The 27,861-nt window shown below is 38.9% G+C and overlaps 2 protein-coding genes across 4 annotated transcripts in view; one reads left to right on the top strand and one right to left on the bottom strand.

The window, feature by feature from the left end:
* EDRF1 (erythroid differentiation regulatory factor 1) overlaps positions 1-12,446 on the bottom strand; it is a 28,176-nt gene extending 15,730 nt beyond the window's left edge. The window contains exons 1-12 of one of the 3 annotated variants that reach the window (XM_085299108.1): positions 12,247-12,446; positions 11,438-11,646; positions 9,968-10,034; positions 8,413-8,538; positions 7,763-7,887; positions 7,127-7,286; positions 5,145-5,246; positions 4,736-4,857; positions 3,632-3,743; positions 2,749-2,896; positions 2,557-2,665; positions 2,146-2,257 (exon numbers count right to left, since the gene is read on the bottom strand). In XM_085299108.1, the coding sequence (XP_085155234.1) occupies positions 2,146-2,257; positions 2,557-2,665; positions 2,749-2,896; positions 3,632-3,743; positions 4,736-4,857; positions 5,145-5,246; positions 7,127-7,286; positions 7,763-7,887; positions 8,413-8,538; positions 9,968-10,034; positions 11,438-11,646; positions 12,247-12,315 (1,461 nt within the window). In that variant the 5' untranslated portion in view covers positions 12,316-12,446. The remainder of the gene's footprint in view (positions 1-2,145; positions 2,258-2,556; positions 2,666-2,748; positions 2,897-3,631; positions 3,744-4,735; positions 4,858-5,144; positions 5,247-7,126; positions 7,287-7,762; positions 7,888-8,412; positions 8,539-9,967; positions 10,035-11,437; positions 11,647-12,246) is intronic. The other 2 variants (XM_085299109.1, XM_085299110.1) reach the window with 2 other exon arrangements.
* A 4,904-nt stretch (positions 12,447-17,350) lies between these two features.
* Positions 17,351-22,444, top strand: TEX36 (testis expressed 36). The gene is made up of 4 exons (XM_085299121.1): positions 17,351-17,401; positions 18,098-18,229; positions 20,820-20,900; positions 22,168-22,444. Exons 1-4 carry the CDS (start codon positions 17,351-17,353, stop codon positions 22,414-22,416), a joined length of 513 nt encoding a protein of 170 aa, XP_085155247.1. The 3' UTR covers positions 22,417-22,444.
* The last annotated feature ends 5,417 nt before the right edge of the window (positions 22,445-27,861 follow it).

The raw sequence follows: 27,861 nt of genomic DNA, 5'->3' as shown, positions 1-27,861 counted from the left end.
ACCTCCCTGGGCAACCTGGTCCAGGGCTCGGTCACTCTCAGATGCAAATGAAAGCCCAAACACCTCTAAACCTAGAGCACAATCTGACTCTTCGGGGCTTCTGGAGTGTCTGGATATGCAGAAGACCTTTCAATATCTTCACCTCTTGTTTTGCAAATGAGGGCACATAGGTGCAAATCAGGGAATACAGACCACCTGCCCCAAGATGCATATCCCAACTTAAAAAAGAAAGCAAGGGCAGCTCTCCATCATCCCTTTCTACTTCTTTCAAGCTTCCTTCTGACCTACTTCTTATTAATCAGCCTCTTTTAAGCTTTACAGGTTCTCCCAAACTAAGGCTATGCCGCCACCCAGAAAAGCTTCCACCTTCTCCACTTTTTCCCAATCCAGGTAAGACAGGTAACATCACCATAAAAAAGACAAAATAACCTCAGTATCCTCTTAGTCTAAGCTGTCTACATCTACACTACTGCTGTAAATTTAGAGCATAAAGTCAATTTCAACTTCTCCAAGTCAACAAATAAAGGACTGAAGTTAAGATTCAGAGGTCAAATAGGACTAGGCACAAACAGCACGTACTTGTAACTGTAGCTTGCTTTTGGTAGCGAGTTACAGATATAAAACCACACAATAAGTCAGGATAAATACCTGACCCCCTCAACCCATACCTTTCTTCAGGCTCATTTTTCTAAAGAATCAGGTTTAGCTATTTCTTTTCTTCATATGAAGCTGACCCCTACCAGCAGGCCTGCTGTCACAACTCAGTTCTCACTCGAAGGGCTATATAGTTTGGGCTATTAGAAAAAAAAGTGGGGAGAAGGGATGTTTTAAGACATTTTCTCTCAATCTCTCAAGTTTACTTCAAGCTTGAATTCTTACTCGGAAAGCTCTCACATTCCTATCACAAGAGAAATTTTGACACTAAGCAATGAGTCCAACTGTATCAAGACTGCTAGGCAATTTGGACCAGATCACGTAAAAAATAACAGGAACTCTTTAAGTGATCTGGTTTTAGGTACTCAATCCCCACCTTTAATTACTTAAGCTTTTTTACCTCGAGGATTAGGGAAACACTAAGTAATAGCTTTCAGGCTTGAAGTTTTGGATTTCAGTGCTTAAAGTAAAATCTGACTGCCAAAAAAGACTTTCATTATTGCTCAATACACACAAAGTAAATATGACGGGGCATAATTTCTAGAACTAGCACGAGTTATTTTTGCAGTGAGATCTCTTTTGCTTTTGAGTTGTACTTTTTACTAACATCACATGAGTATTGAGTAAAGGACTTGCATTCCATGGGAAGTGATTACATCTTTGGGATATTAACTTGTTTATTTTACTTCTTGAAAATTCTAAATAACTCAATCTTAACAAACTTGTCCAGATAAACTTCTAAAACACACCAAGAGGGTAGCCTGGAAGAAATCAGCCACACACAAACACACACAAAAAAAGAAAAAAAAAATCTGTGTTCACCCTTCTTCCACTTCCTATTTTCCCACTCTTCATTTTTGATTGTCTCAAGAAAGATTACAGTTCATATCAGAGCTAGAAACTGAAGCCCTCTTCATAGTGATAACATGTTTACTTACAGCTTCTGATTCTGGTAAAGAGGCACATACTGGCTTTCTGGTTCTGCTGGAGTCTACTGGGACCAGATCAGAATTTAGTCTATAGTTTCATACAACATGGAAGACAGCTTACATGATGTGATAGCAGTGCTGCTGTGAGGAACTAGTATCTATGTTAAGTAAACTTCCACCAAGACAGTAACCTTTGGCAGCAGAAACACAGTAGTGTTTCTACAGCTTCCAAACACAAAAGGGCTCTCTGGGAACAAGACCAAAAGAGCATATCTAACAACAAGTCTCTTCTTAGGGCAAATGACTTGTGCAACAATGAGAATCAGTGAAGGCTACTACTGAAAGAAATAAAATATAAGTTTTCAGGTACATAAAGAACACACCTGTTACCTCAGATAACGACAGCAAGATCAACCCATTAACTCTTAAAACACTATTTTGGTATTTAGAGCTAGTTGGGCAAGGGGGAGAAAAACCACTACACTGAACATTACCAGAGTAATACGATGCGAGCATTCCCATTATATTTACATAAAGCTACAAGAAAGCACATAACTCTTACTTGAGGATGCCTGCCATTGTCCAGTAACTTCAAACAATTAAGAAGCAAAGTTCTGATAGTGCCATAGTGCTTCTTATTCTGGTTTTTCTTCAGCATCATATTGCAAGCAACTCTAAAAGGAAGTTAAACAAAATTCCTGGGTAACATATTCAGATTAGAAGAAAAAGAGCTTTAAGCAAAATTACCACAAAAGCAGGCCTCCCTGAACTTTCTGAAAGGTCTACAAGCCTTGATTAATAAAAGTATAATTTACATGGAGAAACAGTGAAAATGGAAGTTCTTTTCTGACTCACTGATATTGCAGTTTACCAATCTTGTATGTGAGAATGTAAATTCATTTCATAATAAATACTAGACTGGTAAGTGCAACTGTACAAGAACTAAGTGTTACAACACAAGTCAAAAACTCACTTGTACAGAAGAATTGCCACAGGCATTGTAAAAGGGTTTTGGTATTTGTCTTCCGTTTCTTCACAAAGAGTGGTTAGGTCATATAGCTTTACTATATCACTTCCACTTGCTGAAAGGTAAGACCTTTAATTAATCAGCATGACATTAACATTGATCTCTTTTTAAAAAAAAAAATGATCTAAATCTACCTACCCTTAAATAACCAATAAGTATGTCCTTCTTTGGTGCAATTTGATTTCAGAAAAGATAAGATATTTTGAGCAATATCCTTTATCACTTTGGTAGAAAAATTTGAGTTTTCCAAATTGGGAATATCTTCAGTCTTGATCATTTCATATTTCTGTGGGGAACATATTTTAAAATCCAAGTTAAGGAGTTTGTTTTGTTTTTTTCACCACTCACCTACTCCCCCCAGGTCTGCAGATAAGCAGCTTCTGTCATCCAAGAGAAAACACTCTTGGATGTACTACTGTGACACAATAATAATTTTGTCAGAATAGACTGAGTTCATTCCTACGATTTACTCATTTTAAAAGCAAGGGTATCTTAATTATATCGTTGAAAAGTTTCAAGAAGGACTCACTACTATGACAAGCTTAGGATAAAAGTAAATGGCAGAAAAAAAATTAAAACGGTGAAGGTGCGATCTTTAGCATAGTTATTTCAGTGAAACAACCTAAACAACGATATGCTACCAGCTACAAAAATACAATATGGAAAATGGTAAATACAAACAAAAAATTAACACACATGCACCTATCTTGCCAAGTAAACACTACAGATTTTAAAATGCAAGAAACATTTCTGTTGGTACATATACATTTTTTATTTTTATCTCAATTATGTCTCCATCAGGAGAAGTGGGACTCTTACATGCATGGAAGGGAGAAACAGGAAAGCCAATGTTTTTTGAATGACTGATACAAGTTGTGGATCTGCTTCATGTTCTACAATAAAGAATTCTTGTAGTCTTTTTGTCAAAACAGGTAAGATTAGAAAGATCTTTTACAACTGGAGAGATTTCAGAAACTAAAGAAGCGATAAAATGGGCATAATGTAAAAGAGGCAGGCTTACCTGAACAATTCCATTAACGTGAAAGCACATCACAAGCTCTGGGACATTGCATATTAAGTTATCCAGCCAATAGTCAATTCCTGTTAACACATTTATTGGCTTGTTGTTATCCCTAAAAACAAGTGTTTCTAGTGTTATTTTAAGTCCTCATTTACTCTTCATAAAAAATCAGATGTTTACTCTTGATTTTTTAAGGCATCTGAGAGTATTTGGATTCCAAAATAATATCTTTTACACTTTACTTGATACAACACCTTGCATTGCCTCTTTAAACGGATGTACGCTACTGATATCTCCAGTTACAACGGAATACACTCACATTCCCTCAGCAAATTGGAATTTTTGCACACTTAACAAACTCTAACAAGCTTCATCTCATGCTTATCAAAATAGCAAATAATTAAGAAGTTATAGGAATGGTAGCCTTAACTGCAACTAAGTACAATGCAAGGCTTCTCACAGAACTTCCAAAATTCCTTGCAAAGCAGCGTACTAGTAATTCCTGGACGTGTCTTAAAAGATGACATAATTATACCAAGCAATTACACATGCTCCAAGTTTTTATTCATTCTTTACCTACACATAGGTAGAAACAGAAAGACGGATACCAAGTAATCAGCATGAAGTATTAGTGAATGGTAGGACTGTCAGAATGTAGAACTAATATAGGTTGTAAGTCTTTATGAAGTACCCAACTACCAGCTACTGATATTCAGAATGCCAGTAAGAAATATTACTTCCTTCCTTTATAAAAACAGAAATAAAGTACAGGTTAATTAGAAAACTTCTGGAAATCTGATTCTTAACTCTGAATACTTGCATTAAAGTCAAAGGTTGCCAACAGTCGGTACTTCAAAAAAAGCCAAAAAAAGGAGTAAAGCATCTCAACTTCTAGTGCAGTGGCATGGCTATGGGCTTCTTTCTGACTTCCACTACTTTATAATGCCATTGCCATTTAAGTCTAGAGAATTAATTTTATTCTTTAAACTGCATGTGAAAGTAAGAGTCAACAAAACAAAATACAGATAGCTGAATAGAAAAGCAAAGCAATAAGTCAGTCAAGAGTGACATAGACATACGTATCTCATTAACTTCAAAATTCACCTGAGACGCAAGCTCACAGCAGGGTATCTCCCACCTCCAAATATAGGCATATTTGATCCTACTAACATGTGGATATCTTCAAAGGTCCACAAGATGTTACGAACAAAGTCATTTTTAAGCCCCTTCATTAAGAGAAAAAATTAGTCTATAAATCATTATTATAAAAACACATTCTCTGTGACAGTCTGCAGAGTTACGAGAAAGCAAGATGCAAAAGCAGCAAATAAGAGACAGCACATAATGAACTATGCTGTATAATCACATTAACTTAAAAGATTGAGATCACAGATGCCAAAAGCTACTTCTACAAGGGACTAAGTTTCTCTTGATTCCAATTATGACCAAATTTTAAAGTGCTGTCTTAAATTGGGGGTTATGTGCTTGAGCTCAGATTTCACATATAGCATACCTGACTGTTTTCCCCGTCATTGAACAAAGTAGTCAGGTTTTGTTCTTTGGGGGCTGAAGCCACATGCCCCACTATATATGAGGGTTCAAGAGGCACACTTCCCTGTGGAAAGCACAAGGATAAGGAGTGATTCTGCTGCTGAGATAAAGCTAGGCCACAAAAACATATGTACAGAAAAATAATACTCTGAATAAGAAAAAAAAGCATATAAAGCTAAAACCTTCATCTCTACTATCTTTAAATAAGTGATTAAAAGCCTCTAGTCAGTGCTAGAATGCTTCTTTTCTGCAATTAGAATATAAGTTTTATACTTTATATTCTCACAAGATTTGGAAAGAAAAATGAAGCTTTTCAGACAAATCACTTATTACCCCAGAGTCAGAACCAGATTATCCATCTCCCAGAAGTCCTCTATCCTGTAAGCTTTTTATAAAGAAGAGTTACATTATACAAATGCACAAGACTTTACAACAAACAGCCTGTCTGAGCTGGCAATGCTTCCTCAAGAAAGTGTAAGACAGAAATAGTTCTCCTCCTAAAAACTTTCAAGTACTGAAGTTTTATTTCACCACTTTAGAACACTACCATACCACAAAGTCACGATCTTATGACTGATGCGAGTTAGAGTCTTCACAAATTCCCTATCCAAGTCTTTTGGTAGTACTACCTAAGATGATAATGATCATCTAGCATCATGCTTAACATAGACAGAAAATAACTGATTTTTCAATCTCTCAAAGATTTACTCAATTCCTGTATTACGTTACTCAAAAAAACCACAAGAATTAACAGTTTTCACATAAACAGGCTTAGCCACAGACTGAAACTCTGGTTTAGAGCCTAATGTTATTATCAGTTTGCTGCCTAATTACTGTAACTGGACAAGTTGACTATGAGCCAGCAAAGTGCCCTTGTGGCCAGGAAGGCCAATGGTCTCCTGGGGTGCACTGGGAAGACTGTTGCCAGCAGGTGGAGGGAGGTGATCCTGCCCCTCTACTCAGCCCTGGGGAGGCCTCATCTGGAGTACTGCATCCAGTTCTGGGCTCCCCAGTCCAAGAGAGACATGGAGCTACTGGAGAGAGTCCAGCATAGGGCTACGAAGATGGTCAGAGGGCTGGAGCATCTGCCCTAGGAGGAACGGCTGTGAGGGCTGGGCCTCTTCAGCCTGGGGAAGAGAAGGCTGAGGGGGGGGGATCTGATCAACGTGTACAAGGACCTGCAGGGAGGGTGTCAAGGGGACGGGGACAAACTCTTTTCAGTTGTCCCGTGTGACAGGACAAGAGGCGATGGGCAGAAATTGAAGCACAGGAAGTTCCGCCTGAGCGTGAGGGGGAATTTCTTCCCTGTGAGAGTGACGGAGCCCTGGACCAGGTTGCCCAGAGAGGTTGTGGAGTCTCCTTCTCTGGAAATCTTCAAAACCTGCCTGGATGCAACCCTGTCTAACATGCTCTAGGTGACCTAGGGAGGCTGGACTAGATGATCTCCAGAGGTCCCTTCCAACCTCAACCATTCTGTGATTTTGTGAACATCTCTTTTCTATTTGTATAATCTCATGACAAATATTTTTATGTGTTACTCAACTGTTTTGCATCTTCATTTTAGTAGATCCTTAGTTCTATCTTCACCTAATTTTAATGGCATATTTGAAAAGAAAAAGCCCAGTGCCTTAAGTGTTCATAAATACCATCTGAATGAATATCAATTTTTCCTGCTCCTTCAGGTGAAATAATTGAAGATTACTCTTAGCTAAATATTTTGTCTCTCAAAAACACATAAGTACATACTAAAATGACAGAAAAACGTATTTCTGAAATTTGGAGCTAGGGAACACTGGCATGAGCTAAAATGCAGGTACCACAAAGTTGTTCTTCTATTTTTGATCATTCTTTTCCAGTAAAGATGACTACTTCAATAGCACCTCTCCAAATCTTTCAGTAATTATATTCCCCACCAAGGTCTCCTTTAAAATATAACGAACTAACCTGGTTAGAGGCACCTGGATCTTCAGATATTGAAGAAGGCATTTCAAAGGGAGCTGGCCAGGAGGCCCTTCCTGCTTCATCACTCTCACCTGAAACAGGACCATCCTGGTGCTGTTTTGAAGTGGAAGGAACAGGCTGAGCAGCTCCATCACCATTAATACTGACAAAGCAATATCAAAGGTTCAGTCAACAATATACAACCAGAATCTGCTTTAGAATTATTATATTTTATGCACTTTATTTGCAAAGAATGGCTTTGCTAATATATCAAAAGATTGGTATATTGACAAGTTGTTCATTGCTCAAACTCTTCGATTACGGTATCTGCCGTATTACTGAATCTTGCATATTTTAATGTCTTCCCTCAGGCCCAGTTCTTTGGAGGAATATTGAGATACGTAGTCAGTTAAGTCATGCTATTTACTTTATATTTTCACTTTACTTTAAACTACTTTAATTTCTATTAAAACATTGATAGTCTAGCTACTTCCTGATCTCAACCTTGAATTTCCTCTGTAAAAGAATAAAGCAGTAAATAAGACAGACCACAATGCAATTCTAACATTTATTTCAAGACAAGGAGCCAGGGAAAAATAAGGTGGCACAGAATTCAAATTGATGAAAGCATGAAGTTACCTGTAATACAAAAATTTGGAAAGTATAGCCTTCTGGTACCAGTGCTCTTTGCTCTTCTTTTTTCGCTGCCACTTCTGATCAATCAGCCTTTGATAAAACTCTTTAAGCCATGTCCAGTCTCCTGTCTAGGTAATATCATAAATATGAAATTAATGTGAAGAAACATCTACAAAACAAACCAAGTCCCTAATTTAGCTTATGAATACTCATCCCCAGCAAATGGCAGAAAGTTTTTTTAGAAGGCATCAACGTTTTCAACAAATAACCAATTTAAGAGTTTAGCTACAAAGTTACATTACCATCTTTTCTCACAAAAAGTTGAGTGTGAGAGATTAATTAATACTACATATTTTATTATTAATAAAATTTCTAAAATAGTACAACAATACTGAAGCAGTTACAGGGAACTGGGACATGGAATTTCAATCCTACAGTATCGTAAGTAAAAGGACATCAGATTCTCTGTAGCAGTTTGTAGATAAACCAACTGCTGTACAATAGCAGCATTTGCTTCACGCAGATTTTCTGTACTTGCACACACTTTGATATATACATAATTTTTATTTTTATATATATATATGCTTGCCCCTACACCATTCTTGAAATACTACATTTTGACTATATGACATACTTAAAAACAAATGGTTAACCTGAGATGATCTCATGAAGAGTTCTTGAATATCTAGCTCATCCAGCAAGAGGGTCCGCCCAATTCGATGTACTGCCATGCTGACATGCGACTTGCTATAAGGTATCTTCAGAAGTTTTTTAATATTCTTACAACAGAAAAGAAAACAGATTACATTCCATATAACTATACTGGATTTAAGATACGATTCTTCAGAAGCTATAGATCAAGAATACAGCACAAACATCAGAGAGATACCGGCAGGTAAATAAAACCTTAAAAAGCTAGACTTTTTAAGAAGGCCATTCCAGCCTTTAGGGATGTTTAACATGCGCAGTCAACTCCCTTACCATAACTGCAATAAGCTAGTTTTTCAGATAGTGATTTTCTTCACATCCATCACTGACAAAAGACATCTTAAGAAACAACATTTTTCTCCTCTTCCTTCTCTCTTCCTCACTCATTTGCACGAACACTGCCAGGTTTTAAAATGCGTGCTTACACTTGGATCTGTACAGTTGAGTAAGCAACATCAGACTGACTGCCATCACCTAAAAATGTTTTCACTCATTAATATTGTTGAAGCCAGTCATTAAAGCCACTGGATTTAAACTTATACAGCAACAGAAGACTCACTATTTTCCAGTATTGTTCTAATGGCAAATAAATGCATTCACTACGGAATATAAACACCTCTCATTCCTACACAAACAGTGCATTTGAAAAAGAAAAAGCCAGCTGTAAAACTGCAGTCACTGATTAGGTCTCATTGCATTAGGTTGTGTGAAAACAAGAGCACCACTCCTATATCAAGCAGCTTAGTAAGAAACAGGAGACAGACAGATACAGCAGAAGGAATTAGCAAGCAGTGAAACAATATTGATCAATATTGATCAAAAAGCAGAAAAAAAGAAAAAGGAGAAAAAAGAACAAGTATAAATACTATGCAACGATTAAACATGATCACTCTTTGGATCCTCACAACCCATTATCAGAAGTGACACACTGTGTGTATATACACACATGTAAATAGAGAGTTATCGATCAATCTACGTTTAGTAAAAATCTGTCCAAGATCAATATAGAGATAACTGAATATGCATGTTTCCTCCCCTGAATAATCTCATCTGAATTTAACACAGAAGATTCACCAACATTTCTGGTGCTGGTAAAGTCAGAGAAAAGTAAAGAAGATTGCGCTGAAGGTGGAAGAAGTCTCTCTCTTCTGGATGAGAAGGAAGAAAACAAATCCTAAGAGCAGCAATAATTTGCATCAAATAACTGTATTGCACACACACAAGGCTTACCTACATTATAAACTGATATATCACATTCACAGACTTGCATATTTTAGTTGAAGATTGTTTGTAAAACTGCACTGGAAATATGATTTTATCTATATTTTTTATTCATTGATCACAACCCCCTTTGATGACAGGGCAAAAATTAGATCATTTGTTTGTATTTCATTAGGGGACTTTTCCTCAAAAGACACAAAGATCATTCTTTGACAGTGTCTTAAGATGAGATTTATACACCATAAATGTTTGAATCATGGAACTGAAAGTTATACATACCTCTGAATCAGACACAACATCCACATCATTTCCAATTGAGTCAATGAAGTCATAAGCCATTCCAAAGCTATTTAGAAAATATTACAAGTTAAGATAGATGTAATGTGACATTAAAAATACAGCTACTTGTTCTCCAAAACATGCTCAGCCTCTGAAAGCTAAGCACTACTAGCTATAATGAGATCTGAGTTTAATTAACAAAATCATTTTGAAGTTCCACAAGTTTTCCACTGATACCACTGGAATTATTTAGATCAAAGCTCAAGACATGCCCAAAAGTAGTTTAAGTTTTGTTAAAAAGCAAGGAAATAAGAAAATAAGCTGTCTTAACACACACATCAATAGAAGAACTGGATTCTACGAAATGACTCCCCTCCTTGCCTTTTTACTACAAAGGAGCAAATCAGTTTTTCAAATGTTTTCTCTCTTTAAAGAAATGAAGCACATTTTTTAATTTTGGCATCTGCATTTTATTTTGCTTCTATAACAATATTTTTCTTCTTTTTTCAAAACACAAAACTGGCTTAATTATTTCAATAAGCACATCCTTATATCTGTATCTGCCCTTATTAAGGCCTCTCTAAATTACAAGCTATTTAAACCGGAATACTTCAATATGCAGATCATTCTTTCAAATTAAACCAGGTAGTGCCATAACATAATCAAATATATGATATATAAATGTCTGAACTCATACCTTCATTATTAGGTTTAAAAATTGACAAAAACAAACTGCCAGCTGCTATCTGACAAACATAGTATTTAAAAGTTGATAAAGCCCAGAGAAGAAACATGTTGCTCCACTAAAAAAAAAAAAAAAAAAAAAGTATGTCCCCTAATGTCAATTACAAGGATTTAAACACAAGCCTTTGGCATACTGCTAAATTTCACTAACTAGTTGAGTATGATTTTTGCTTGCTCAGCACAGGAGCTAAATTTCCTATTTAGGAACACACAGAATTTGCTTCATCCAACTAATTAACAAACATCCATATTGAAAGATATTACTGCTTTTTAGTTCTGCCACTTATTTTAACTGCCATGCATATTCTTGACAGGACTGTGAAGTTTCTTTTTCCATTAGTTAGCCAGTTCTGATTTCTAAAGATTAAAACTACCAAGACAGCTGCTGAAGTGTCAGGAGGACTTATGTTTGTTCCAATTTCTTATGTTATCAAAAGCCAAATGGCTAGCTGAACCAGTCTGGTTTGATTTTGACCAACTGACAACAGACAATCACAGACCAACATGAAGGTCAACATTACTAGCATCCTTAATCATCTATAAAGAAAACAAGACTATAACATACAGGCAAAAACCACAGAAGAAAAGCGGGAATGGTGAAGAAAGAGTAACACATACTTGACATGATACAAAATATGTGTAATATTTTGAATTACATAGGGTCCAAGTTCACTGTTAAATTTATTCTTAAAAGTTTGGAATAAAAATAGAGCTTGACGCATTTACCTTGAAAAGGGTTTACTTTTCTTGTTGTTGCCCAGAATAGTTGTACCTGCTGGTCCCAGCTTAGCACTTTCACGCAACCAGTTCGCAGGTGGAAGTTTCAAATCAGTCTTCTCTTGAAGACGGGCAAACGCTGCTTGCGGTGGGGCAGAGGAGTATTTCACCACAGCGCTGCTCTTCACTTCACTGCCTCCGAGAAACAACAGCGACCCCTGGTATTCAAGGAAAAATTAGTCTTTTGTTTATAGTAATACGAATTAAAGCTACGAGATTTTGTTTTATATCTGTGCACTTGTGGTTAACATCGGTCATTTTTAAAGGGTGAAACCCTGCATTCGCTCTCAACTCTGCTCAACCGCTCGTAACACACGTTCGCTGCACGGAGTCCCCTCAACTCCCTCACAGAGCCAGCGCCACAGCGCTGCGGGAAACGAAGGGCAGCCCAGCTCCCCCGGGACCGGGATTACTCACGCCTTGGCCTGAAACTACAGCACAGCTCACACCAACGCTGCAGCTGAACGCGCACAAGAAAAACGACGTTAAAACTAGTGACACGCCTTCCTCAAAGGGCCACGCTTACCCCCGCGCGTCTCCTTCCACGCGCGGTGAGGTACGCGGCCGCCACGCTCGCGGCCGCCGAGCGGACACCCACGAAGAGCACGCAGAGGCCGGCGCAGGATCCAGGGCACGCTCCCGCACGCCACGTTTAAACGCAGCAGTGCCACACGCGGCGCAGCCCCGCGGCAGAGCCGGCCCGCGGCAGCGCGGCGCGGGGGGCTCCTCTCCCTCCCTGCCCCCGGCCCCGCCGGTACCTGCTGCGGCTCCTCCGCCTCTCCTCTCGGCGGGGCGGCGGCCCCCGCGGCTGCGCAGGGCTCCTCCATCTTCCGCTCGCCTGGCGGCGGCGGCGGCGGGCCGAGCCGCGGCCCCGCGGCGGGAGGCTCCGTCTCGCCGGGCCCGCGGGGGGCGGCAGCCGCCGTCAGCGCCGGCGGAAGCGGTAAGCGCGGGGGAGCGGGAAAGGGGGGGAGCCGCCGGCAGAGCCACCTCTCGCGCGCTTTCCCGCGAAGTCCCTGCAGGCGCTAGGGGCGGGCCCGCAGCGGGCGCTGGCCAATGGGAGAAGCGCGTGGGTCGAGTTGGAGGGAGGGGCGGGCCCGCAGCGGGCGCTGGCCAATGGGGGAAGCGGGGTGGGTTGGGCGCGGGGGCGGGGCGGGGGCGCCGAGGGGCGCGCGGCAGCGTGCGGCGCTGCGGTGCGGCTGAGGGGAGCGTAGCGCCCCCGCCCGCCCGCCGGGCCGCCGCGCCTCGCTGTCTCCGTGGCTGCCGGCCCGGTTCGGGGCGCACCGCGGGGCTCTGCCGGCGCAAGGGCGGAGGGGGGGGCGGGAGGTGTCCGCAGGGCGCCGGGAGCTGCGCCGTCAGCACCCGCCCCGCTCCGTCCTTGCGTGACTGAGGGGGCGTCGTGCCGCTGGGCCTCACCGGCCCCGGGAGCCGGCCTGCGCTGCCGCGCCCCTACCCGGGAGGAGCCCGTCGCTACGGTGGATTGAATACTGGAGCAGGCCGTAGGGCTTACTGACCTGATTTTCACACATACTGAGCGGTTGCAACAGTAAAAACTTGGTGATGGGCACCTTAAAATACAGGGTTACCAATGCCTTGGGCATACTGGGCTCATGTTAGGCACAGAATTTGGCAAAAGTCTCAGATGTGGTGGTTTTAAGCAAACAGATTGTTCCATGTATAGTGACAAAGTTAATTTTAACAGTTACCATTTAATGTTTTCCTGCTACATGGTGCCCTTTGTTCAGAACCACGAGTTTCCTTCGTTACACCTCTGTGCCAAGAGAGACAGTACAATTTGTGGCTAGCCAGGAAATCCTGCGAGTGCAGGCTGACCAGCATGATTGTCCTGAATATATGGCAACTGAGTGTGGTCTGCCTCTTAATGGGGCAACTTCCTATCCTGTCACTGGTTCTTACTAAGTTTCTACGATCTTAACTGCCTTCATTTTTTTTTTTTTTTTGTTTTTCACAATTCAGAGTGGTCTATAAATTTGAAAATCATTAGGTGGCTTGACAGAAGGTGCAGTTGCACAAGCCTTGTTTCCTTTGTAAATGAAGCTAAAATATCCCAATTTTGCATATTTTTACTAATATAAAGCATGTCTTAGCAATAACAAAATTGAAAATATAGCAATGCCCACTGGTAGGAAAATGGATGTATACAATCTAAGAAAAAACATGATACTATTGTTAAAGCACTTTTAGTCTAGCTTTTATTATATTGGACCTGTTCCTACTGCCCCTGCAGACTTTGGCCAAACTCTTGATTCAGTTAGTTACTGCTTGCGTTCCTTTGGAATCCTTTTGTGGTGTTAGGAAGGGACCTTTCTAAGTCTGTTTACAGCAGTAAACGCAAAACAGTATTGCAGTCCTTCAGGGAAAAAAAAATCTATAAATGTAATACTTTTAAAGCCAAATGGATGTTTGAGTTTGCAAGAATATATCCAAGGTTATTGAATCTGTAAATAGGTAGAATGGAATAAAAGCAAACTGTAGGTTCCTCTTGCCTGTCATGTTCTTTATTATCCTTCTCTAGTTCTGTCACTGACTTCCCCCATCTTAAAAATCACATGAGTTATTTTCACAGCCTTCTGAAGTGATCCTGGCACATTTAGACAGTACAGTTCATCACACTCAAGGCTAAGATGACAATACAGTCACAAAACCATTTCAAAACATGAGCTTGTTTACAGTTTGGGATTTTTTTTTCTTAATCAAAACTACATTATCTGAAACAGCTTATTTTTCATAAGCATGTTTTATATTAGCCTCTGTAAATCATCTTAAAAGTAGTTTATCCAAGTCATTTACCTGCTGTTATACTTGAAGGTAACTTACAGTATGGCATTGTTAATAACAGCATCCAAACCACTGCTCTTATATATATTACCAAAACTTCCAATACATATCTGCAGAAATAAAGTAAGCCATTTAGAAGAGAGCCTTGAAAAACTCCCTGATGGCAGCTTGTACTCTGAAATACCATTCATTACTTATGTCTAATAGTAAGATGGTAAACTAGAGATTGTTTTCATGCAGGAGCTTTGAAATTTCCTTTAAAACAAATGTTTCTGTTTGAATTAGGGGGAAGTTTAGTCTTGCCTACAGTTTGTTACATTTTAAGCAATGGCTTTGTCTCACCATGCCTCAGCCTTTCTTTCTGTGAAATACGTAGAGAATGATCATTTTCCACTCCCCTGTCCATTAAAAAAATACTGTAAAAAAATGGCTGCCATATCCATCTCAGGCACTATATCTATAATACGAATTTATAGACCAAATAGTTTTCTGACCAACAGGCAAATGACACAGTGCAGGTTGTCTCCATGCTCTAAAGCTGAATGCCTTCAAACACAGTATCCGCTCCTGAACTGCTAATAGGTTTTCCTAGACCATACCCAGCATCGTGTGAGCAGTGCTTGCTGGCAGGGAGTGTGCAGAGTAACGATGTGTTTCTGCTTACATTGTGCAAGACTGAAGTCACCATATTCATTATTTATGTAGTTGTATTAAGTCTCACTGTAGTTTCCATAGAATTTGTTTTTAGACTTAATTAGTTTTATATTACTTAACAACCTAGTTTAGTCTAGCACAGTTTAGCTACTGTGAATTTCAAATTATGTGAATTCTTTACATTCTAATGGACAAACAAGTACCTCTGATATTCAGGGGTAGGGTAAGAATTGTTTAGGCAAGCCGTACACCAGGTAAACTATTTGGCGGAAGAGAAGTACAGTTTTGTAGTTAAGAGTTCTGGATAATTTCTTGGTTTTATCCCAAACTATTATTAATTTTGACTAAGAACCTTAAGAGAAAATTTTGCCTTATTTATAGTACTACACAGGGTAAATGACAATTTCAGGATCTAGCACTTACATTTCGGGTGATTATCCTAGGAGAGAAAGGGGTATTTGTGTTAACCCTTTTGTATTACCACAGAAGTACTGTCTTTAGCATTTTATTTAGTATCTTTTCAGGAGTAACTTACCCAGAAGTACCATCTTCTAATACAAAGTGCTATTTTAAACCAAGACTTTGTTTTTAACACTAGGTTTAAAGGGCAGAAGCATAATTTGATTCCATATTTTTCGCAGTGGTGGAATTAAATCAGAAGTAATATGCTAATTATATCTTAAACCACCTCTGATGGAGTTAAGTCTTGGAGCTATTAAGGTAGGGACAATTTTCTTTAAGCTGCAGGCAGTGATCATTGCCTACTGTAAGATGTTCTACCGTATCAGCAGGTTTTTTTTTTCTCTGCTTTTAGTAATACTAGCCCGTACAGCTCCATACAAGGAAATCACTTTTTATAGCTGATAGCACAGAATTACAAGTTAATTTAGTAAGTCAGGAACAGATTTTATACAGTAATGAAAGACTATTACATTTGAATATAAAGTTTAAAATATGCATCACAACTTTAATTTTATGAACTTTAGTTTTGTGAATCAAAAGATTCTATCAAAAACACTAAGACAATTTTAGATTCGTGTTTATGTTATTCAAATACTTGAAATATACTTGCATTCTTAAAAATGAAGAAGTAGGTTGATGAAAATTCAATTTGTAGGGGACAACATTCTTAAGTTAGAAAGAAATGGGAAATATTTAAAGAAATATTTTAAACAAACAATGAATAAAACATTCCACACTCACACTAAGAAGACAGTTGCTACCTTTTAACGTAAAAGAGGCAGTAATCGCTCTTGATGCATGATGATAATAGCTATCACCAAGCCATTAAACCTGCTAATGTTATTCTCACAGCACAGAAGTGTAAATAATTGTTTGCCTAGATTTAACTATCTGTGAAAAAAATAACAACCCACACCCCTGTATTTCCATATTAACAGGAGGAGTAATTATAGTCTTAATTGACAGCTTTTATAATAATTATTTTAAAACACAGTGCTAGGTGTTAAGCATCTTTTTCCTATTAACCAAAACTTACCCAGTGCCACCACTTGCATGGAGTATGTAGGCCAAAATATAGCAAAATACTCTGCAAATGTTTATTATTTTACCAAGGAGGCATATCCAGCTCTCACAGTTTTCAGTTGTGATAGTGTTTTTCTTAAACTCCTGGAGTAATGCTGTTTTTTGACACATCTTGCTTCCATCCTTTTCCTATTTATAAATAGAAACTTAAACACAAGTGCAACAGGTGCAAAAATAGAAAGCAAAAATATCCGTAAGGTATTGCCGGACTTTTTTAATAACTGTGGTTTGTATAGAGAATTAAGAAGTGTGTTTTCATAAAGGAATTTTAGAAAAAGAACATGGTGCTACAGCTTAGAAATTATATATATACCTGGTGTCCCCGTTTTTGGCTTTGTCAAAAATCCTTTCTTCAGAGCAAGAATGCAAAATGTCATTGAGCTGATTGCTTAGGGGTAATACTGAGGGAAAAGCTTTTGCTGCCGGGAGGCCGGGGACGGCGGCGGCAAGGAGGGTCCCGGGCAGCCCGGCCCCGTCACCCCGCGCGAAGCCTTCGCGCCGCCGCCTCTCCCTTCCCTCCTCAGAAAGACGTGGCCGCGAGGGCCGTGGGGAGGCCTCCCCCCACGCCAGGAGGAGCGAGCAGGCCTGCATTTCCAGAGGGATCTTTTTCACGCCCAAAGCGAGGGTCTCATCGTGCAGATGGGGGTTTATCTCCTCACGAGGAGGGCGCCGGCACCCGCCATGGGGGCTCGTCCCACCGCGTAATGGCGGCGCCGTCTCCTCCTCGAGGCTGCTCCGCTGCGGCTTCTGTGAGCGGGACAAGGCAGCCACCGTGGCAACCGTGGCGGGGTGGTGAGGCGAGGTGGCGGGGTGAGGCGAGGCGGTGAGGCGAGGCGGCGAGGCGAGGCGAGGCGAGGCGGTGCGGCCATGCCCAAGGGCAGGTCGGCCAAGCCCTGCACGAAGCGCGATGGCGCCTGGGTGAGGACCTGTGGCTGGGCGGAGGGGTCGCCACGGCGCTGGCACCTCCCGGGGCTCCTGTCCCAAACTCGGCTCTTTTAAAACTCCAACCCTCCAAAGAAACCGCCCCGAAACTTTGCCAACGCTCGTCTCCTTTCCTGAGGAAAGGCGGCTGTGGGGGGAAGAGGCTCCTTTTGCCAAGGAAGCCCTCAGGCTTCAGTAGGCGACAGAGGTATTTTCAAAGGAAAACAAGGCTCCACATTCCTGGTCTGAGGAAAAAAAAGGGGGCGCAGGGAGAGGGAGGAGAGCAAGCCGGGAAGTCTGGTAGCAGTCGGTGTCCTTGCCCGGGTACCGCAGAGCCAGGGGATCGGGGCCGCCGTGAAAGCCTGCGGCGTTGCGCTCAGAGGAGCAGGAGCTGCCTGAAAAAAGAAGAGATTACAGCATCAGTGCCTGTAATAGATAAATTACAGTTATACAAATGACTTTCCTGGGGAAATAATATTCTGTGCCGTTTTTCTTACCTGTTTTATTCATCCACATCCTAAGTTTTTTAAGGCAGGGGTTGTGTTTTATACGGAGGGAGCCTGATTTTCCCGAAGGCCGCTAGGTGGGGGTGAAACACCAACAATGAAAAAAAAAGTGACAAACCACAGTTTCTGTCCACGTTTCTGATTGGGTTTATTTGTTTTCACGGATCAAAATTTTATGTTTTTCCAGTTCGCCCATATCGGACTATGTCAAAGCCAGCCTGAGTCAGCTACAGGCTCTGCGCTAAGACAGGCGCAAAACGCCAAAGAAGTTCGGTATATTGAGGAGAGATTGCCGCCAGGGTACAGAGCTCGGGAGCAGGTGAGCTGTGGGAATGCAGTTAATTTACAGAAGCCCCTTTTTGCAAGGTTTTGCTGGGTGAAGGCTTGCTAAGGTACACAAGTCGGAATAGCGCTTACATTTTTGGCAGTGACGCAGCAGTCACAGCACATTGACAGACGTTGTGCCTTGGGGTCTAAAAGGATTGCCAGCTGCGATGAGGGAAAAAGGTATTTCATGATATTCTGTTACTCAGTTATAATTTTGGGTACTCAAAGTCCTCCTGTAGTTACTGCTGGTTTCCAGTATCGGTTACTTTCCCCTTTCATTGGTTGTAATAGCTATTTGAGACACATCTGTATGTCAGAATGTATTATGATCTATCTTAGTGTAAAATACATGTGCAAAATAGCCCTGCAAGAGCATTCCATTAAAAGTTGATCAGCTGTTTTGAATTGAATATCAGACATTCTGTATATTCAAGCAAACAATTATTTCTTTAAAAATCAGAAACTTCATATCTGAAATATCTTTAAGGCTTTCTTAAAAATGAGAAAATTGGGCTAATTTTGGAAACAATCAAAACACAGTACTTTTAAAACTTGAGCATATATTACATTACAATTTCATAAGCATATTTTTGTGTCTTAATTCTGTGGTCATGCTGAGCTTTGCTTTACCCAAGCAGTTCGTGCACATAGTATTTTCTGTTTTCATTTCCAATAGGCATAACATTATATTGAGTTCACGTCATAAATTTTGGTGTTACCAAGAGCAGAAATTGGCTGGGAGGAATGCTTAAAATGGAAGGTTGGGGCTAGTGAAAAGGAGGAGATTATAGTATATTATGTTGGTTGTACAGCTTTCTGCAAAGCATCTGACCTCAGCCTCTGAGAAGGAAAACCAGGTTAGGTAGGCCTGTTATCAACACCAGCATGACTGTTATCTCGTGTTACACTGTCCATTTACCTACCCTTCACTGTTAGCAAGAACTAGTGAAATTTCGAGTTCTCATTAATGAGGAAGTAAAAGGTCTGCAATGACAGTATGAAGATGCAGTAAAGGCTAAAATGTGATGTCACATGAACGATCTGAGAAGGTTTGTGTATGTGACATTTCTAAAAACTGCTGATAAAGAATTGTTGAAACTGGCTATATGTGCAGCTGTCTTTAATCTCCTTGTATGAAGGAAATCCCTGGCGGTGTGGTTAATTAATTTTGTCAGAAGTGTAGTATTTTTTAAGCTTATATTAATTCTTATTTCTTATTTAGTGTTAGTCTTATAATTATGATGTAATAAATTTTTTAAAAAACATTAATTAATATATGGAATCATTCCAAGAGAGTATTCAATATGTAACATCTTGGCTATCAATTTTCCTGCAACATATAAGAACTAGTAATAAACATGGTTCCTAAGTTGTTAAGGTTTGCTTGTAACTGCAGTGGAGTCCTTTAGTAGATCACCATTTTAGCAACATAAAAGGTGCTTAATTTTAAGTGCATGTATAAGAATGTATCCATTGCACTTATTGGGCTACAGTCTGGCTGAATTTTTATGTGAACTGGGCACCTACCAAAAATGAAACAAATTCAGCCAGTGTACCAAATACTGTAGGATATGATTGTGCAACTGACTGCATGCAGGCAGATTTTCATTTGTGGATTATTCTTGCTGGATCAGACCTCTAGTGATATCTTGTCTTTGGAACTGATTCAGAGTATATCTCATAAAAGCCACTTACTCTTGAAACAGTTTTTAAAAAGTTATATTACATTAAAATTTGTTCTTCTGTATGGAGGTGAATATCATAGCTGGAAGATAAAAACTTTATTCCACAATATTAAAAGTAAAAAGCACTAGATCAGTTACAAAAAACCCAAATGTTTCCAATGTGAAACAGAAAAATAATACAGGAGGAGAAATCAAGGGAATCTAATAGTCCGAAAGAGTTTTCAGTGTTTCACATTTTAGCTTAAAAAATTAAATATGTTAATTACTTTTTAAACGATTAGGTTTTTTTGCAGATGCCCCTTTCTCCTAAAACTGTAGTTTCATTTTACATACTGGAAGAACATTATGTTAAAAAATGAGATTATAAATTAGTTATGCGATTAATACCTCTTCCACTTCCCCTGCAACAAGCAGTGTACATGACATTTAGTACATAAATCATAGATTAGTTCAGTTTGGAGGCCCCTTTTGCAGTTCATTTTAATTAGCTTTGGGCTTACTAGTGAATCAAACAAGGCAATCCTGACATATGTCTAATTTTTGCTTCTTGTAGATGGAATGTAGCATTTCTTATTTGAAAATTCATACTTTTATATTAATCATGTATATGTTTAGTTAGTCAAGGGAACACCCATCCTCCTGATGACTTTTTTGGTAAAAAAAAAAAATAAAAAATAAAAAATAAAAGGAAAGAAAAAGAAAAGAAAAAAGCCCATTTTGCCCCAGTAAAATGATGTGCAATTAAGATTAAAAATATGAAAATGATATCAGTGATAGAAGGTATGCAACTATAATTTCAGCATCTGTCAGAATATAAGAACTAAGACTAGTGTGTATGTGTGCAAGACAGGGTATATGAAAATTCAGATTTTTTTCCCCATCTCTTCTTTTTTTCAGAAAGCAGTGAACAACAACTTCCCATTTTCTTCTCATGACAACAGACATTGTTTACAGAATGTAGGAGAATATTTCGATTTTGTAAGTACCCAGCGCTGAAAAAATCAGAAGGTGCATCTCTCAGTCTGCTAGAGATTAAAGACAACATCATTTTTCTCCCTTCTAAAAATCATAGATGCTCAGAACTGTGAGAAGGGAAAAATATAAGCAACAAAGAAACACACCCTTTATTAGCATAGGGATGTGACTTCTCTCAGGCTGATGTAGGTATACAGCAGTACAGATGGTCACTGAGAGGGGCAGAATTTGAGGGGAACAAAAATGCCCGTGATTTAGGTCTTTGATAGGCATCTTCCAGTGCTCCTGTTGGGCAAGACTTAAGATTTTGCACCAAGTTACGTGCGCTATCACTCTGCTAGAAGTGATTGCCTTTGCACTGAGCTTTTGTCAGCCACTCATAAGTCAGTTGCACATACTGATTTTTCATACACCTTTTTCAAAAGTTTAACGAAATCCATAGGACATCCCAGATATATCTTCTGAATGCATTATTTTCCAATACACATCTCTTTATCTCTATGTAGCAGAAGCCACAATTTTGATTTTTTTAAAACTGTGTTTGGCTTTTCTGTATTTGCAACAGTTTCATGTTTTTCAGTTCTTCTTAGATCGTTGACATCTTTCTAAGCAGCAAAAGAAATAGCACAATTTACAAGATAATGAATAGAGGAGGACGAAGTGAATTGTCATATTGAATGTCTGTCTGACATGTGAGCTCCCTTAGACCTAGATTTTTAGGTATTCATTACTCACTAGTATTGAATACCTCCATTTCTGTGCACTTTGTATGACATTCAGTGTCTCATAGATTTGATGGTACTGATAAACTTTAATTCCCAATAAGTTTCCTGAAACGTAGTGTGAAAATCAGATTCCATCTTCCTGTGACTGGACACATAAGTAAGGGATATTTTTAAAAATTCCAGTTTTTAGTCTGTCTCAGTTTTTTACTAGAGTCCAAACATAACATTATTAACTTAATTATTTGTTACTCTGAAGATCAATCTAGCTGTTACTCTGAGTATATAGCATGCTGCAGAGATGCTAAGTATGAGTGATTCATTAGTAGTAATAGGTGAAAAGTCAATATATTTCTCTTTATGTATGTTCAGACAGGCAAGTCAGGCAGTATTATTTTCAGCTTAGATTGACCATGAGTTCTTGAAATCACTGTGGTAACAGCTTCATTAACTTCCCAATGGGGTAGTGACTGTTGCAAGCTTCATCTATGAAACTGTCATCCTAAGTCATATGTTTACAGGAATTTTTGTTACAATCTTTTTTGTAGGGTTTTGGACGGAAGAAAGTTGAACCAGAGAGAAGGCAACAGAACTCACAAAACTTCTGCCTATGGGCACATGAATCTGTTCCTAGCAGTGATGATGGCTTTACCATTTATCAAACGTCATTCATTAAAGATCAAAATACTGAGTGCTCATTCTGTAGGCGATATCCAAAACACCACTTAGAAAAGTGTTACACCAACAAACCCATTACTGAGGATGAAAAAAACATGCAGCCAAACAAGTCAAGTTAATTACAAGAGCACCTTTTCTTTGGATCTGAACTACTCATCACTCAAACACATGATGAAATAAACATTTGTGTAAAGTGAATGTGGTAGTGCAGTTGAAAGTTCATTTGAAACTAGCAATCATGTTGATTTCTCTGAAGACAACCATTACAATAACAAAAATTAATGAAGAGCATTATGAGGAAAAGTACGCTTGCACATATTTTTAGAAATAGCTGTATTACAAGAACAGAAGTAGTGATTATACTTGTGTTGATCCTAGTTGATCCTCATCTTGATATGAAAGCTCCAATTTCAGAATCGATGGCATGGCTGTTGCCTCAAGGAGTTGACGGCGTCTGTGTTGACAGATATATTTACTGAACTGGATCCTTGAGGATTCACTACCAAAATGCCATATTCAGGTATGGAATGAACTTTGCTGAAAGATTTTATGGATATGAACACAGGTTATTAGCCATTAGGGAAACTAGATAACAGAGCAGCTGAATAGTAGACTGCTGTGCAAAATAACTGTAATGTTTGGTTATAACACAGCAGTTGTATAAATAAACAAAGAAAGGATGCTGCATACAGTCTTTGCATGCCTGTACAGTAATCTTTCAAGTGTATATTTGCATGTGTCTATGTATGTTTGTATCATGCATAGTAGTAAGTCAAGAAAAAACTTACAGAATGTTGTGTGAATGACTGAGTTTAAGGTGGTTTGGGTCTAGAAAGGACTAATGATTTATAAGTACATGTCCCTAAGGAACTGAATTCAGAAGCTATCAACCAAGCACTCTGCTCTCAGAACACTTACTGTCTTTAGAATTTGGAAGGTATTAGAGACAGGCCTCAAAGTAATGTTTTCTACTTCCAGATCATTTCCATTAATATAAGTAAAATAATAAACCAAACTCTGTATCTTGACACATACTATAAATAAGCTTGTTGCTGTGCAAAATAATGTTGACTACAAAATTTAAAGCATAAGCTTAAGGGATAGTTTACTTTGCTTACAAGATAAGCTCAACATAAATCTCTAACCCCGTTGAATTCACTGCGTTACCAGAGAGGCCATGAAAATGAACTATGTTAAATAATGATTTCTGCCTTTCAATGAACGTATGTATATTTTTGTACCAGCATGTAATAGGCGACCTTTTTGCATCCCCTCAAAAGATATTGTATTAGAATACTTCACTGAACATTTAGCAATTTTATTAGCACATGCTGAAATAATAAACAATTTTTTATGAAGTTTCCTCTACTAAAGTTCCTGGGGAGTTGCACAATATGTAGAAATGCAAAACATCATTAAACAATGTTAAAAACAGATAAAGCCAAGTAACATAGTGTTATTAAAAAGAATTACTCTTTTTCAAAGTAAAGACAGCCTGCCTTGAGTGATCTAGAATCAGAATTTCCAAAGCTTTAGCCAACAATTTCATCTCCAAAGTGAATCAAAACTAAAGTGTGTGCCAATCACATGGTAAAGTAAGTACCCCATGCTGTTTGGCATACTCAAGAAGGCAATCTTGGATCTTCATCAGAAGGAAGAAACACATTCTTGCTACATTGGTAATGTTTATCTGTGGTTTAACATTACAACTGGATATAGTGAATACATTGCTCTAGTTTGTTATGCTTTAGAACAGTAATAGAAAGATTCCAGATTTCTTTACTTTTTTTTCTTTTTCTTTTTTCTTTTTTTTTTGCCTTCTCCACATTTTTTTTTCTGCTCACATTTTGACTCAGGCATGCTTTTTTTAAAGCAACTGTGGGTTAATTAGTTGTATGGTCTCATATTGCGATGAAGATTCTAGAGGAACTGAAGAGCTGATGAAATTTCTATATAAACTGTATACTATAGCATATATATACACTATATATAGTATATATACTAAATAGTGTATGTATACTATATACTGTGGTGGGTTGAACAAAAAAAGTGATTCCCAAGTATCACAGACTCCAGCTGTTTTTCTTTTTTAGTAAATAACATTAGATACAATACATTGAATTTTGAAATAAATGACAAAAAGCCACGTCTTGTGGAAAGTCTTAGCCTTACATACTTTGGATAGACAGAACCAGTGTTATTTCATCTTGTATTAATAATGTTTCTTAGGAGAAAGCCCTACTAAGTTAAACAATTTTTTTCTTTTTTTTTTCTCCCTTTAGGTGCTGGGATAGGGTGGAAAAGGGCTAATAACTCCCATAAAGGCTTCTGAGTTAGTATAGGAAAGCACACCCAGCTAGCAGTTAATTAAGATCACCTGGGCATAGGCTGGCTCAGCACCATAAGCATACTTTGGTAAACACAACCAAACACTGTTCTAGAAAAATAGATGTCATGCTCTAGGTCATGCTTTGAATTGTTGTTCCCTTTCCATTCAGAACCTCTTAGACTTTCTACAGAGGGAAAATTGGTGATAAAACGGGATTTTTTGATTTTTTTAAGCACATGAGTTCCTTACAAAAGTTTCCATGAACAGAGTTCCCAACAATTTATACACTGTGAGAATCTCTTTGCAGAAACAACAGGTGTTATACTGTAGTCCTTCTGAACAAGCAGCTGTCTTAGCCCTCTTTTTTTTTTTTTTTTTTTTTTTTTTTTTTTTTTTTTTTTTTTTTCTCCTGAACCTTGCATTGATTTAGGGACTGTCTATACAGCTTTAACTTTGCTAAGTTGTACAATTCTTAAGTTGTTTATTTCCTGTTAATTTGAAAGCAGTTTCAGTAGGTTAGCTAAATTTACAGAATTCAAGCAAAACTGATTAAAGAAACTTAAGCCAAGGGTATGGACAGATCCTTTGGTTCTTTGCTGATACTCATCAGCTGAACCATGGTAATAGGCTAAGAGAGATCAATTAATATGGCTGAGCTGAAGACTGACGTTGTTACCACTCACTGCTCCAGGCCCTGGTTTAAGACAGCCTACTTCTCAGGTTTAGTTCAGCTGAGTTGGAATACAGTCCTACATTTATAGCTGCATAATTATGTCCACTTTTTTTCTTTTTTTCCTCCCTACTTTAGTTTGTGATTATTGCATCTGGGAAAATGGTCTCACTCAGTGCTGCTTTCTCCTGGACCAGATGGCTTCCTGGTGAGCTAAATGTCAACCCTCCTTCTCTAGCTATTTCACCACAGAAAATGTTGTAACCTATGAAATACTTCTAACAGCTGTTTGACCCTGATGGGCAAGCTATTGAAATGGTATAGTAGAAGATGAGCTTGTTTTTGTTACCATGTGAGGCAAAAAACTTAAGTTTTTAATGAGCCTCCAGTCTGAAAAAGCTCAGGGTAAGAGGATGCTGAAAGCCTGAGCTATGTGGCCTGAGGAAAGGTGGGTGGCTGCTCTTGGCGCTAGTAATTCAATGGGGGTGCAACAGCTTGAGTTCCAAGTTGTGTGCTGCTAATCTGATCACTCCGTGTTGATAATCAAATCATTCTGTGTAGCTCCAATGTTGCTTCTTAGCCTGCGCTCTCAAGGTTAGACTGAATGAAGTAACTTGATCTAGATGTTGCAATGAAGATGAGTCCTGTTCATCCTCAGACTGCATAGTTATATACTAGCAATACTGCTGGAGATCTGTCTAAACCCAAGACTTGTGGTGATTTATGTACCATGATATGGTTCAAGAAGTACAGTCCTTTTAGAGTGGATAATATTGAAATTCTATAAATGCTCTTATATTGGTTTAGCTTTTCCCTAACCAAACAAAATATTGATGTAACTGTAATGATGATAATGTTGAACCAAAAGTATAGACTTATATCTAATAGAAATGCGTATGCTGCTCTAGTGGCTGTGCTGGTTGATAGAAATAGAATTTCTAACATAAGTGGAAGACTGGATTAGGCATGTCTTTAAATTGGAGTCCTTGCAAGCTTCCTTCCTGGTCCTTGATTTCTCCCTGTTTCTGCTGTGTTATCTATGAGCGCTAGCTGACAAAGCATAGAGACCCATTTGACTGGAATGAGAAGAGACTGTACAAATCTGTCTCATCCCAAATTTCTTGTGTTACGCCTTCCTCCCTCAAAAGTATTAATGTAATGAGCTGTTAAAACATTATCTAAAGAATGTTTAGTTAAAGGGAAGTCTATTCAGCAGGGAAGTAATCCTAACTGGCCTTAGTTTGGAAGTTTAGCAATAGTGGGTGTGAGTGAAAGTACCCAGTTTATGATTCAGTCAGGCAGTTGTGTAATATTTATGAAAAGCGTGTTGTCAGCTTGCCCTCTCCTCTGATCCCAGTTTGTTTTACTTCAGTAATACTGACCTGAAAGTGAAATATCTCAAATTATCCTTTCTTAAATCTTGAATACAGAAAGCAATGTAGTTTGAAATAAGAGGTAAGTTTCAGTCCAGTAGAATCAAAGAAATGTTAGAAGGGACAGCTGGAGCATATCTAGTTCAGCCTCCTGCTCAGATGGGACTATTGCCAGCACAGGATCAGCTCAAGCTGTGGCTTTGTCAGACTGAGTCTAGAAAGCCTCCAAGGCGGGCGCTTCCACAGCTTCTCTAGTGCAACATCTGGCACTACCAAAAAGAGTTTGGCTGCATCATCTTTGTAGCTGTGCTTCAAGCCGTGACAGGCTGCCCATTTAAAATAGGTTCTCTTCTTTCCTCTATTCTTGCATTGTTTCAGGGAGAAGGTTGTAGATAAATACACGATGGTGCAAGTTTTCTTTACTTGTTTATTCTTTCCTCGTATCGAAGCTGTTTCACATGCATGGACTATTTAGATGTTCATTAGATCGGCAAGAGAAAGTGCACATATGTACATAAACGAGCATGCTTCTCCGGCCCAGGGGTTAAGATACCCACCAGGGAGAAGGGGTTGCCTAGGTCAGGGTCCTTGTATGGCTGACGACTGTTAAATTTAAAATAAGCATTAACTGAAGCAAGGACTGGAACTCAGGTCTGTCTGCTTGTATATGAGTGCCTAAACCACTGAACTAGAGAAAACCCTGTGCTTTCTTTGAAGCCCGAACAATGTTTAACCATTTCATACAAAATGTAGCAGTTTTCACAGAAAGAGTACAGAGTGGTCTCTTTTCCAGACTACTTAAAACAGCTCAGAAAATCATAAGAATCTTACCAATATCTTTTTTTTTTCCCTGCTGTAGGATGTCTAGAAATAGTAAAATGATGCTCATAAAGTGCTGTACTAATAGTAATGAATTAATCCTTACACCAGCCCCATGAAGTAGTGGTACTCATTTTACAGATATTTTAATTGTGGCATGCTGTAGTGATGGTGATTACTCAGAGTCAGCAGCAAGAGCCATGACTATAAAATGGAGTCCAGACTCCTAGACTTTTGCTGTAACCAGCACTTCTTTACCTTTACATAGATTTGCTATATACTACTATTAGAGCTTCATTAGAGTTCTTACTGCCTGCCACTGTATTATTTGAAGAAACTAATGGCTGTTTGTATGTGCTTACGATGCCTTTCA

This window comes from Rhea americana, unplaced genomic scaffold (genome assembly GCF_003343005.1).
Source record: "Rhea americana isolate MKP2758 unplaced genomic scaffold, rheAme1 scaffold_145, whole genome shotgun sequence".
Taxonomy (NCBI): domain Eukaryota; kingdom Metazoa; phylum Chordata; class Aves; order Rheiformes; family Rheidae; genus Rhea; species Rhea americana.
Note: the sequence above shows the minus strand (reverse complement) of the source record. Positions and strands in the feature narration are given on the sequence as shown.